This window comes from Nipponia nippon, unplaced genomic scaffold, assembly GCF_047370975.1.
Source record: "Nipponia nippon isolate SJK-2023a ecotype South Korea unplaced genomic scaffold, ASM4737097v1 scaffold_45, whole genome shotgun sequence".
In the NCBI taxonomy this organism is placed as follows: Eukaryota; Metazoa; Chordata; class Aves; order Pelecaniformes; family Threskiornithidae; genus Nipponia; species Nipponia nippon.
In genome coordinates this window covers 859916-872500 of record NW_028262364.1, presented here as the reverse complement: position 1 = coordinate 872500, position 12585 = coordinate 859916, and the positions used below count along the sequence as shown (strand labels likewise).

Below are 12585 nucleotides of genomic sequence, written 5' to 3'. Positions count from 1 at the left end.
GAGCGAGTGCAGCCGCCGGCCCCTCTGGCTCCCGGAGAGGAGCAGCGCCTTTCTGCTCTGCACAGGGAGGCGGGCAGCAGAGCTCCTCTTGCCCCCGGGAAGCCGGGCAGCCCTCGGTCCTGCCGCAGGGACCAGCCACTGCTGCTGCTCCACCAGCAGCGGCTGGGCATCTCTTTCACCCCACGCACATAGCCAGGCCCTGGCAGAACACAAACACCCAACCCATTCAGCACTAATCCAAGCCCTTGCTTTGAAACCACCACCAGAAGTGGTTTCTTGCTGGTGACGTGCGGAAACAGACTCCACAACCCGTTAGGTTGTAAAGTAGGTATGTTTATTCAGCGCTGGGCAGCACGGGGGGTCATCCCGCCAAAGTCGTGCGCGCACACGCGGTGGCTTATCTTGGATTTATACAATAAAGTGTTACATATACATAAGGTTTCCCAATACGTCTATACATATGCATGACCTGTCCCGCTTCGTATTAAAATTAGCCCCAAGAGGTCATTTCCATAAACCCCTCACAACTGCGCTTGCGCGGTGCCTTCTGGTGGTGGTCGCAGGGGGTCGTGGGGATGAAGGCTGATGACTCTTCTTCGTCACCGCTAGTAACCCCTTGTTCTTGTGCAGACTCAGCTGCTCCTTGACTCTTGTCCAAACTGCAGGGTCGGTTTCAGCTGGTTTTTAGGACAAGTTTCTGTTCTTATCAGGAACTGTCCTTTGCTGAGAGATTGCAAGACTCCTTACTTCAAGACTTTTGTATAAGAGTTACAACCTTTATAGTTACACTCTAAAGCCCCTTTTCACTGGGAACTTTGTAAGCAGGCTCAGATACACAATTACAAACTGAACCCTCCAGCTCCACAGCCCACTTCCAAGGCGCTCCTGCTGGTGTTGGACAGGCATCCTGCAGAGCCAGCAGTTCTGCCTCGGCACCACCGTGAGGAGGAGATACTGATTGTCACAGGCACCTTCAAGTGTATCCCACAGCGGGTAGTGTTCGGGACATGGAGCTTGTTGCAGAGGATTGCCCTTAACCTCAGCCTGAGAGCCTTTGGTGTTGGAGTGAAGTGCAGGAGACAGGAGAGAAGCTTGAGCTGGGCACTTGCTGCAAGGCAGAGGTGCGAGTCAAGGTCAGAGCTCAGGAGTGAGGCACCAAGAGATGTGCTAAGTTGGCCTGCGGGGCTGAAGGTCTGAGGTGAGCGAGAGCTGGAAGGAGGCCTCTGGGCATGAGGTCCTGGGCCCAGCGTGGCCCCAGGGAGGCTGTAGGAGCTGAGACAGCTGTGAAAGTCCATGTTCACAGGCTTCAGAGGCAGAGAGGAAAGGCTCAGGCCTCTTCCCTGCCCCAGCTGGGGACCGTTGTGGCAGCTGGAGTTGTATTGCAAGGGAAGTGCTGGCAGGTTTGCAGTCCTTGGAGCAGCAGGGAGAGGGGTTTGCTCCACCCTCTGGGCTGTGCTTTGGAGGCCTCTTTGATCTGGCAGAGGCAGAAGAAGAGGTGAATTTACAAGCATCAGGTCCCTCCTGCTGGCAGGTCCCTGGGCACCCCATGAAGGAACAGCGTGACATGGTCCTGATTTTCCTGGCAGCTCTGGTGGCACTGGCAGACTTTGGTGAGATGCGACTTTCAGGCTGGGGAGAATGAGGCAAGAGTTTGCGCAGCTGGTGGTGGGGAAGCGGGCAGACGTGAGTGCTGACTCCCTGGGGGATCTGGGAGTGTTTCTGTAGGGAGAGCAGGGGCTGCGGGCGGGTACGGGTTATAATCTGGGAGATGTCAGGAGTAATGGGCATCAGAGGAGGAATAAGATCTCACCTTCAATTTGCAGGTCCTGAGCATTCCTGCATGTCCTGCTAATAGAGGTGAAACCTGAAAGAGGGAAAGATGCCAGGGAATGGAGCGATGCAGCATATAGGAGGAGCGTCTCTCTTAGATGTATTGGATACAATGCTGCCAATCTCTGTAGGGATGGTCGTAAACCTTGGGGGACAAACAGAGAAGGCTAACTGGGTGCAAGAAGAGCTGAAATGCCGTACAAGGGCAGGGCAAGGGCAGAGGATGCGGTGTGCCATATGGAGGAACTGTTAGAGCAAGAAGATACGGTGAGAGGAGGGAGAGGAACAGCTCCCATCTGCTGCTGCTGAAGGAGAGACGAGCAGTTAACACAGCTCAGAGGCAGATAGGGAGAGAATCAGTGGACTGAAAGAGCAGTGGGAATGGCTGCAAAGCAGGATGATGGGGGGGGTGAGGAGTGGCAAGAAGCTGCAGCAAGAAATGTGCAGGGACAAAGAGCTCAGCCTGGCAGAGGCTAGGAAAAGCTGATGAAGTGGTAGACGGACAGGTAGACAGGCAAGCAAAGCTGAAAGCTCTTTCTGGCTTTACAGGTCATGGCCAAAAGGACTCTGTGCTCCAGTTCCCACCAGCAATGACCATCCAGGTGGGACACAAGGCAACTCTGCACTGCAATTTCACCACCAGCTATAGCAATCCCTACATCCTCTGGTACCAGCAGCGCCAGACCCACTCCCCTCAGATGCTGCTGCGGGTGGACAAACGGAACCCTCGGGTGGATTCAGGGAGGTTCTCCTCCGTGCTGTCTGTGGAGACCTCCCAGGTGCTTCTGCAAGTGCGGGATGCCGAGCTCCAGGACAGCGCTGCCTATTTCTGTGCACTGAGCCCACACTGGTGCCCACAGCTTGCAGCACTGCGCAGAAAGGTGGGGGTGCTGTGCGGAGCGGTTCCCTCCCTGCCACTGCTTGCCTGTAGCTCTGAGCTCAGCCTGCCCAGCGGTGGCACCTGGGGGCTGTGGTGAGGCTGGGCCTCTGCCTCCTCAGCCTCTGCTGCTCTGAAGCACGTGCCACCGTGACTTTCATGGCTGCATCTATATCCAGGGTTTTTGATGATGAAAAGAGTCCAAGAAAGCTGACTTGGTGTCTGCACCCTAAACAAGCCAAGCCAGGCTTGTAAATGCCCTCTGCTTAAAAGAGCTGGGACACTGGAGTGAGTACTCAGGGCAAGTGACCTATCAGCTTGTTTGCTTGTTCCCTTTCCCTCTGCCTCCACTGATGGCCACAGCTGGAGAACAAAGCTTGTGGCAGGAGGCACAGCTGATCGTATGGTTTTGCCAGGTGGCCATAGCAGCCCAAGAAGGGAGGAGCCCTTCCTTGCCCTGCATCTGGCTGTCAGCAGGTGGATGCAGGAGGTTGGTGAATCAGCTCCAGAAGCACCACTGCTTCCAGAAGGGAGGAGTAGACGTTCAGTCTGGACTCAGTCATCTCACTTGGAGAGCTCTACACTCAGGTGTCATCAATCCCACACTGCTCATAGAAGTGTATCTGCCATGTTGATGCCTCCTCCTTCGGAAGTGGTCACACGGGCTCCCTTCGCTGTCAGTGTGCAGAAAGAAGAGCTTGGAGAACATGATTCATCTGTTCTGAAATGAAAATGGGAAGGGGAAAACAAGTGCCCTTTAGAAGTTGCTCCCCAGCCAGCATTTCACAGCGCTGCAGTTTGGGGACTTTGCCAATCACATTGAACTGTTTCCACCGTTTCCCTCAGCTCCCACATGCTTAGCTCCAATTTCCATGTTTGATGCATTCAGTAGCATGGGCGACTTTTCCCTGCTACTCCTGCCCATGCCTGCTGGCCATGGCCTCTCCATTGGGTGGTGGAGGGGAGAGGAAGGAGCAGTAGCAGCTATGGGCCATTCCAGAGGCTCTTCCCTGCTTTACCATGCCTGCCCTTCTGCAAAGCACTCATCTCCCAGAGCCCCACAAACCCCTCCCTGCCACCCCAGTGCAGCTCCAGCCATAGCAAGAGGAACGCCCTTCCTCAAGAGCTCATGGCGCTGCTGACCCCTCAGGGCCTCCTGCCTTTCTAGGCACTTGTGAGCAGAGGCACAGCAAGGCAAGGCCTGATGCTCACTGGCAGCAGAGCAGCCAGGGGTGACTTCCTCAGCTCCAAGGCATGGTGCCCAAAAGAGGAAGCCTCTGCAGGGTGTGGAAACCTCCCATGCCTCTGTGAATGGAGAAGGGTCTCCTTGTGCCCTCACCCCCTTCCACCCCTGACCAGCACCCTTCTCCCCTGGCAGCTTGGGGCATGTCCAGAGAGGGAAGGAGCACATGGAGGCCAGGCTTGAATGCAGCAGAACTTTAATGAATCAAGAGGGGAACAAAGTCACTCCAAGTGGGGCTGCCAGTGCAGAGAGTCCCAGGGGCAGCTGAGGGTCTGAGGCCCTTTGCTGTGGAGAAGTTCCTGCATGATGTCTGTCTGTCTGCCTGCCCCATAGAGGGAGAGGAGACAGATGGTCCCCACCAGGCTGGTCTTAGTGGGACTTTGCTGCCAAGGGGAACTGAAGCAAACAAAGAAAAGGGAGAGAAAGGCAAAGCCAGTCAGCTATTCTTAAAACACATCCAAAACCTCAGTCCTCTGCTCAGCAGCATGTTCTGAGTTCCTTGAGGGGTCTCCCTGAGGCTTTCCCAGCATCTTTTTCAGGGGAGGCACCTTCTGCCATAGTAGCGACTGGAAATGCCAGAGAGGTCACAGCACCCAGAGGTGATGGGCACTCCCTGAGAGCTGAGAATGCTGCCAACAGCAGCGGAGGTGGAGGATCCCACAACGGTGTTCTGTGGGAAGGAGCTGAGGATGGGTCCGGGCAGGGTCACCACCACAGCAGGAGGCTCGATGACGACGGTGGAGTTCTGGCACTGCCTGACACAGGGCTCATTGCAGCTGTTGGCCAGTGGGGTCGGGCCGCAGGGCCGGCATGGCAGGCACGGGTTGTAGCAGGACATGTCTCTGGGCTGCAGGTGCACCTGGGAGAGAGGACAGGGAGGAAGCAGGACACAGGCATGTGTGAGGAGCAGCCAAGTTCACTATTGTGTCAGGAGCTGGAGGCTTTAGCCAGGAGCCACACGGTCTTCATTTTCCTACAAAGAACAACCTGGCCCAGGCTGACTGTCTGCTAGTTCCTAAACCAAGAGCCCCCTCAGCCACATCCCAGCCTCTCTCTAGCACACCTTCTCCCCACAACCCTCTGCCATGACAAGGAGCTCCAGCGCCCAGCACAGGACAAAGACAATATCAGCTGAGATGTCCACTGAGGAGAGATCTCATTTTGGAAGAGGAAGAGAAGGGACTTCAGACTCACCTGGTTCCCAAGGAGAAGGAGGCAGGAGAAGTGGATGAGAGAGCAGGAACCTGGGCTGGCTTTTATACCTGCCCTCCATTGCCGCAGGAGCAGAGGCACCCTTTGCAGAGGTAACAATTTTCTGACAAGCTCATCTTGAATGCAAAGCATCACAGCTCATGATATGGGCTGTGCTTTGGTTTCCAGCACTGCTGCCTTTTCATTTCCACATTTGGGCCATGCCCATTCCCCAATGAAGGCTTCTTCCAAGCACAGGGAGGAAAGGCCCCAGGATTTCTAGGGCAGGAATGCAGCAGTGCTGGCAGACGACTCAGCTCAAGTTCTGGACGGCTTCAGGGCAGGCAAGTGACCTCAGCCTGGGTGACTCTGGTGGGGCAGTTTGAAGTGCTGTTCTCAAGGAAGAGGCTCCAGCAATCCTCAGCTGGATGCCCAAAGCTGCCAGGCATGAGGACATGCCACATCCATCTCTTTCCCTCCCTCCTCAGCTCACCCTGATGATCACTTCTTTCCTCCCCAGGTGTGTGTGTTGTGCTGCCAGGTTTTGACCCCATCCTGCTGAACACTGCCCTCAGGAAAAATTTCTGGCTTGTTTTGACTCATCCCTTTTCTGTGCAGTCTGTGAGCACACAAGCAATGCCATGGGCATGCCTGGGGCAGCTGAATGGTGATGGCACCAGCCTGCTAGAGATCTGTCGAGGGAAGAGGCACTGAAATGCAGCCCCTGCCTCCTGACACCTCCTTTTCCTGCCCCTCCAGAGCTCAGGCTCCGCTGCTGTCAATTCCAGACCCCAGCAAGAACAGCTTCCCTCCAGCTTGGATCCTTTCTTTTAGTTCAGTGTAACAATAGTGGGAGTGCCTCAGCACGGCTGGCAGTGCCCCCTGCCTGCCTCTCCAGGCCAGGACTCAGTTGCTCTCCCCAGTCGTAGAGAGTTCAGAAGGATGGGGTTGGCTTTGTGGGCAAGGAGAAAGGCTAAGGAATCCTGCTGACCATGTGCTGGCCATCCCTGAGTGGATCTGTTTGCAGTGCAGTGTCGGTGGTGCCTGGGTTGGAACACAGCCCCCTCTCATGTCCTTATCAATGCCAAATGTACTTGTATGGTTCATTGGCCTGGTGCTGTGTCAGGCAGGGGCTGAGCTCTTGGACCAAACAGGTCCCAAATGGAAGGAACATGAAGCCTGATGTGGCTGTGCTGTGAGCGGAAGGCCAGACCCTGTGGCTTGCACAGGGAAAGCCAAAGAGCTGATGCCTGCCTTGGACTTCAGCCCACAAGGACCTTCATGCCCTGCATTGCAATCTAGGTCCGAGTGCCCAGCAACTGCCCCTGGGAGGGAAGGGACATTGGATTTGAGACCGCATCCCCCAACGCCTGCTGATGTCCCACAGGGGTGTCCCAAAGAGACCTTTTCCCCAAGAAGAGCTGTGTGCATTTTGAAAGTTTTTTAGCACATCTGCCCTCCTGATTGTTTGTCTGCCTGGGCTCTGGTCCAGCTTAGAATCATAGAGTCATAGAATCATTAAGGTTGGAAAGGACCTCGGAGATCATCGAGTCCAGCCTGTTAACCTAACTGCCAGGTTCACCTCTAAACCATGTCCCTAAGCACCACATCCACACAGTTTTTGAATGCTTCCAGGGACCGTGGTTGCATCACTTCCCTGGGCAGTCTGTTCCAATGCCCAACCACTCTCTCCATGAAGAAATTTTTCCTAGTATCTAATCTAAATTTCCCCTGGCACAACTTGAGCCCATTTCCTCTTGTCATATCACTTGTTACTTGGGAGAAGAGACCGACCCCCACCTCACTACAGCCTCCTTTCAGGTAGTTGTAGAGAGTGATAAGGTCTCCTCTCAGCCTTCTCTTCTCCAAACGAAACAACCCCAGCTCCCTCAGCCTCTCCTCGTAAGACTTGTGCTCCAGACCCTTCATCAGCCTCGCTGTCCTTCTTTGGAAATACTCCAGCACCTCGATGTCCTTCTTGGAGTGAGGGGCCCAAAACTGAACACAGTACTTGAGGTGCGGCCTCACCAGTGCCGAGTACAGGGGCACTCTCACCTCCCTGGTCCTGCTGGCCACACTATTCTTGATACAGGCCAGGATGCCATTGGCCCTCTTGGCCACCTGAGCACGCTGCTGGCTCACGTTCAGCCAGCTGTCAGCCAACACCCCCAGGTCCTTTTCCACCAAGCAGCTCTCCAGCCACTCCTCCTGCAGCCTGTCGCATTGCCTGGGGTTGTTGTGACCCAAGTGCAGGACCCGGCACTGAGCCTTGTTGAATCTCATGCAGTTGGCCTCAGCACATCCATCCAGCCTGGCCAGGTCCCTCTGTGGAGCCTTCCTGCCTTCAGGCAGATCGACACTTCCACCCAGCTTGGTGTCATCTGCAAACTTACTGAGGGTGCACTCAATGAAGATATTAAACAGAACTGGCCCCAACACTGAGCCCTAGGGAACACCACGCATGACTGGTCGCCACCTGGATTTGACTCCATTCACCACCACTCTCTGGGCTTGGCCATTCAGCCGGTTTGTTACCCAGTGAAGAGTGCACTTATCCAAGCCATGAGCAGCCAGTTTCCCCAGCAGAATGCTGTGGGAGACAGTGTCAAAGGCCTTACTAAAGTCCAGGTAGACAACACCCACAGCCTTCCCCTCCTCCACCAAGCGGGTCACCTTGTCATAGAAGGAGATCAGGTTGGTCAAGCAGGACCTTCCCTTCATGAACCCATGCTGGCAGGGCCTGATCCCCTGGTCATCCTGCACGGGCTGCGTGATGGCACTCAAGACGATCTGCTCCAGGACCTTCCCCGGCACCGAGGTCAGGCTAACCGGCCTGTAGTACGCAGGATCCTCCTTCCGACCCTTCTTGTAGATGGGTGTCACATTTGCTAACTTTCAGGCATCAGGAACCTCCCCGGCTGACCAGGACTGCTGGTAAATGATGGAAAGTGGCTTGGTGAGCAACTCCGCCAGCTCCCTCAGTATCCTCGGGTGGATCCCATCTGGCCCCGTAGACTTGTGGGCATTCAGGTGGAGGAGCAGGTCGCCAACTGTTACCTCTTGGATTACTGGGGCTTCGTTCTGCTTCCCATCCCCACGTCCTGGCTCAGGGGCCTGAATACCCTGAGGATAGCTAGTCTGACTATTAAAGACTGAGGCAAAGAAGGCACTAAGTACCTCAGCCTTCTCCTCAGCCTTTGTGGCAATGACACAACTTGGGACAATGCAGCTGAGGACTTGAGCCCTTCCCCATAGCGACCTTAGTGCGATCCCTGCCAGGGAGGCCTTCTGGGAGAGCTCAGGCAGGGCTGATTCCCCTCTCCATGCAGCTGCTTCTGAGCTGAGGCTCTAGTGTAGCTGAGGGCCAGCCTCCGTGCTTATGGGCACTGTGGAGAAGAGAAGGGCAGGGGACCTGTGTACCTGGAGTTCAGAAGGAGTTTTGACACCCTCTTCCCATACTTCCTTTAGGAACAAACTGGTGGTGAATGGGCTTATGAAGAGGATGACAAGGCGGGGTGGAAAATTGGCTGGACTACCAGGTTCAAAGACTAGTGACCATGAAGAAACTAGCTGCCTGGAACGTCATGCAGGTCAAAAAGAGCAAGGACAAGGGTTTGCACCTGGAGGAGGAGCCAGCCCATTTGGTCATGCAGGCTGGGGACTCGCTGCCTAGGGAGCAGAGCCACAGGAAAGGATGCATGGCTTTAGGAGACACATGGAACAGCAGCCTGCCCTTGCAGCAAAGGCAGCCAACTGCATCCTGAGCTGTGGTAGCCAAAGTGCTGATAGCAGGTCCAGGAAAGTGACCCTGCCCCTCTGGCCCTCGTGAGACCACATCTGCAGTACTGCATCCAGGCTGGGGCTCCCCTGTCCAAGGAGGCTATCAACATACTGAAGCGAGACCAACAAAGGTCACCAAGGTGGACAGGGGTCTGGCAATGCGAGAAGAGCCAAGACAATTGGGCCTGCTCATCTTGGAGAAGGGAAGGCTCAGGGGAGACCTTCTTGCTTTCTCCAACTACTTGTTCAGAGGAGACAGAGAAGATGGACCTAGACTCTGGTCCAGCCGACACGGAGTCCCTTCAAGAAGCAGAGGCAAAGGACAGCAACTAGAACATGCAAAAATCTGATTAAGCAGTAGGCTAAAAGAAATCAGAAGACCTGGACCGGGTTTCCCAGGGAGGCTGTGCAATCTCCATCCCGGGAGCTGTTCAAGGTTGGACTGAATGTGACCTTGAGCAACCTTATCTAATAGGATCTGTTCCGATTGGAGGTTGATCTAGATGACCTCTGGAGGTCCCTCACATTTGTCTTCACACCCCCTCTGCCACAACACAACTTTTCAGCATCGTGCTGGGACTGCAGAGAGGCAGCTGAAGGGAGGCTCTCAAGCTGCTCATTGCCATCCGCAGGAAAGCAGTGGCTGCTCTTTCCAGCCCCGCAGCTCGGAGACAGCTCTGGGAAGCTGCTCCATGTGCTGGGCCACGGCCCTGGGGCTGCCCCAGGCTGCAGGTGGCGCTGGGCAGGCTTCTTGTGGCTGGGGCGTCCTTGCTGGAGGCCGGGGAGAGTGCATTTGGCAGGAGGCAAAGCGGTGGGCGTGCAGAGCCCCTGCGCCGTCTGAGGCCGGGCGAGCGCCCGAGCGGCGACGGCGCAGGGCTCAGCCCCGGGACGGAGCTGGCGGCGGCGGCGAGGAGAGGAGAGGAGAGGAGAGGAGAGGAGAGGAGAGGAGAGGAGAGGAGAGGAGAGGGGAGGGGAGGGGAGGGGAGGGGAGGGGAGGGGAGGGGAGGGGAGGGGAGGGGAGGGGAGGGGAGGGGAGGGGAGGGGAGGGGAGGGGAGGGGAGGGGAGGGGAGGGGAGGGGAGGGGAGGGGAGGAGGCGCCCGGGCTGTTCCCCGAGAGCCGGGGCTGGCGGGGGGCAGCGAGGCGCGGGCGGCGCAGCGGCGGGATGCGGCGGTGGCGGGGCGCAGGGCTGGCGGGGCTGGCCGCGGTGCTGCTGGGTGCGCGGGGCTGGCGGGGCTGGGGGGGGCCGGGGCTGGGCCCGGGCTGTTCCCCAGGGAGCCCAGCGCCAACTCTTCCCTCTCCTTCTTCAACGTGTCTTTCCCTCTCCCTGCCTCTCTGCCATCTCTCATTCCCCTTTCCCAGCTCTCTTGTGTCCACTCCAGCTAGTCTCCTTCGTTCCCATAGTCTCTACCATTACCAGTGTGCTTGCACGTAGCCCTGCTTTTCCATGCACCCACTCTTTTCTGTGCATTCTGCAGTTGTTATTGCCCTGATTTCAGCCCTCTTTCACTGTAACACCCACTCTCCCTGCCTAATCTTCCTCTCTTCCTTCGCCTGTCCACCCCTCTTTTTACCCGTCCCTCCAGGCCCCTACCAATTCTACCCCATCTTCCTGCTCCCTGAGATCCCTCTCTCATCTCTCCCTCTGCTTCCTTCATACCTGTAGGCACAAGTTCGCCTTCCTGCACCTCTCCATTATTCCACACATCCACTCATCCCCCTGCGCATTCAGCATTTATTCTTTTCCCGAATTCAGCCCTCCATAATTCACTGTCACACATGCATTCTCCTGTTTCCTCGTCCCCTCTTCATCCATCCGTCCGTGAATATCACTTTCATCCCATTTCTGCATGCATCAGTTTAACATTCTCCACAACCTTCTCCCTTCACTCCTCACACTCACACCACGATCATTCTCCATCCCTGGTCACGGGCACATCTCCCCAGCCGTTCCAGTCCAGCGCTCTCTCACTGCCACTCTTCCTAACCATTTCTTGGGGAAAATCCGAGCTGGGTAACCTTTGGTGATCTTTGGCCTTTCCTTCTCCTTTCTCGGCAGTGGCTGCGGGCAGAGCCCAGGTGCAGCAGGAGCCGTCGGCAGAGACCTCCGAGGGCACCGCCATCAGCATCAACTGCTCACACCCCAACATAAAAAACACCGACTCCATCCACTGGTACCGTCAGCTTCCAGACCAGGCACCGCATCACATTGTAACAGGTGTCACTGGAGAGAAAGCAGTGGAGAACCCGCCGGGGCGGCTGTGGGTGTCGGCAGACCGCCGGTCCAGCGCCCTGAGGCTCGCCCGGCCCCGGCGCGGGGACGCGGCGGTGTATTACTGCGCCGTGGGAGGCACGGGGAGAGGAGCCGGGGCTGCGGCCGGGCACGAACCGGCGCGGGCGGGGCCGGGCGGGCCCGGCGGGGGCGGGGGGACAGCCCCGGCCGGGCCCGCCAGGGGGCGCTGCCGCTCCGCCCGCCGGCCCCGCCTCGCCCCGCCCGGCCCCGCCCGGCCCCGCCCGGCCCCGGGCCCCGGGACGCTTCCCCCGCCCGACCGCCACCGCCACCGCCACCGCCAGGTCCTCCTTGGAGCCAGTGCCGGGGCTCAGCACCTCTTCTCCTTGAGGGCTGCTGCGGATCCGTGCTCCTGAAGGCACCAAAGAGCCCCCTCGGGCAGCGCTGCCAACGCAGACCCAGACGGTCTGTGCCAGGCAGGGAGGGGAGTAGGGGGTTTCCCGCAGGGCTCTCTTGCTTCCCCACAGAGGGCTCCGAGCCTTCTGGGTAACGTGGCATCCTCTGGCCTGGCTGGAAAGGCCTGCCAGCAGTGTCTCAGAAAGGCGTCTCAGAGGGGACAGATGCCCAGTGGTTTTGCCCTTCCCAAGGACCTGCACCACGATCTCCACCCAAGGCTGCAGTGGCGGCGGACAGCAATCGCGAGTGGAGCGGTGGCGGTGTCCGGGGGTGCCCGCGCAGGAGCGAGTGCAGCCGCTGGCCCCGCTGGCTCCTGTCGAGGAGCAGCGCCTTTCTGGTCTGCACAGGGAGGTGGGCAGCAGAGCTCCTCTTGCCCCCGGGAAGCCGGGCAGCCCTCGGTACTGCCACAGGGTCCGGCCACTGCTGCTGCTCCACCAGCAGCGGCTGGGCATCTCTTTCACCCCACGCACATAGCCAGGCCCTGGCAGAACACAAACACCCAACCCATTCAGCACTAATCCAAGCCCTTGCTTTGAAACCACCACCAGAAGTGGTTTCTTGCTGGGAACTTTGTAAGCAGGCTCAGATACACAATTACAAACTGAACCCTCCAGCTCCACAGCCCACTTCCAAGGCGCTCCTGCTGGTGTTGGACAGGCATCCTGCAGAGCCAGCAGTTCTGCCTCGGCACCACCGTGAGGAGGAGATACTGATTGTCACAGGCACCTTCAAGTGTATCCCACAGCGGGTAGTGTTCGGGACATGGAGCTTGTTGCAGAAGATTGCCCTTAACCTCAGCCTGAGAGCCTTTGGTGTTGGAGTGAAGTGCAGGAGACAGGAGAGAAGCTTGAGCTGGGCACTTGCTGCAAGGCAGAGGTGCGAGTCAAGGTTAGAGCTCAGGAGTGAGGCACCAAGAGATGTGCTAAGTTGGCCTGCGGGGCTGAAGGTCTGAGGTGAGCGAGAGCTGGAAGGAGGCCTCT

At 57.5% G+C, this 12585-nt stretch overlaps 2 protein-coding genes across 2 annotated transcripts; one reads left to right on the top strand and one right to left on the bottom strand.

The window, feature by feature from the left end:
• Positions 1 to 4485: 4485 nt before the first annotated feature.
• LOC148052672 (feather keratin Cos2-3-like) lies at positions 4486 to 5223 on the bottom strand. The gene is made up of 2 exons (XM_087778661.1): positions 5134 to 5223; positions 4486 to 4809 (listed from the first exon to the last, which is right to left on the bottom strand). The coding sequence occupies exons 1-2, from the start codon at positions 5221 to 5223 to the stop codon at positions 4486 to 4488; spliced, it is 414 nt and encodes a 137-aa protein (XP_087634787.1).
• A 4839-nt stretch (positions 5224 to 10062) lies between these two features.
• LOC148052671 (uncharacterized) lies at positions 10063 to 11565 on the top strand. Its single transcript, XM_087778628.1, has 2 exons — positions 10063 to 10136; positions 10979 to 11565. The coding sequence occupies exons 1-2, from the start codon at positions 10085 to 10087 to the stop codon at positions 11563 to 11565; spliced, it is 639 nt and encodes a 212-aa protein (XP_087634754.1). The 5' UTR covers positions 10063 to 10084.
• Positions 11566 to 12585: the final 1020 nt, after the last annotated feature.

What these genes read in the sequence shown, in the direction of transcription:
- LOC148052672 (XM_087778661.1), bottom strand. Translation starts at nt 5,223, where the DNA reads ATGGAGGGCAGGTATAAAAGCCAGCCCAGGTTCCTGCTCTCTCATCCA. An exon ending in GGGAACCAGGTGAGTCTGAA is followed by an intron (nt 4,810 to 5,133) that starts GTCCCTTCTCTT and finishes CCTCTCTCCCAG; the next exon opens with GTGCACCTGCAGCCCAGAGA.
- LOC148052671 (XM_087778628.1), top strand. Translation starts at nt 10,085, where the DNA reads ATGCGGCGGTGGCGGGGCGCAGGGCTGGCGGGGCTGGCCGCGGTGCTG. An exon ending in GCTGGCCGCGGTGCTGCTGG is followed by an intron (nt 10,137 to 10,978) that starts GTGCGCGGGGCT and finishes CTTTCTCGGCAG; the next exon opens with TGGCTGCGGGCAGAGCCCAG.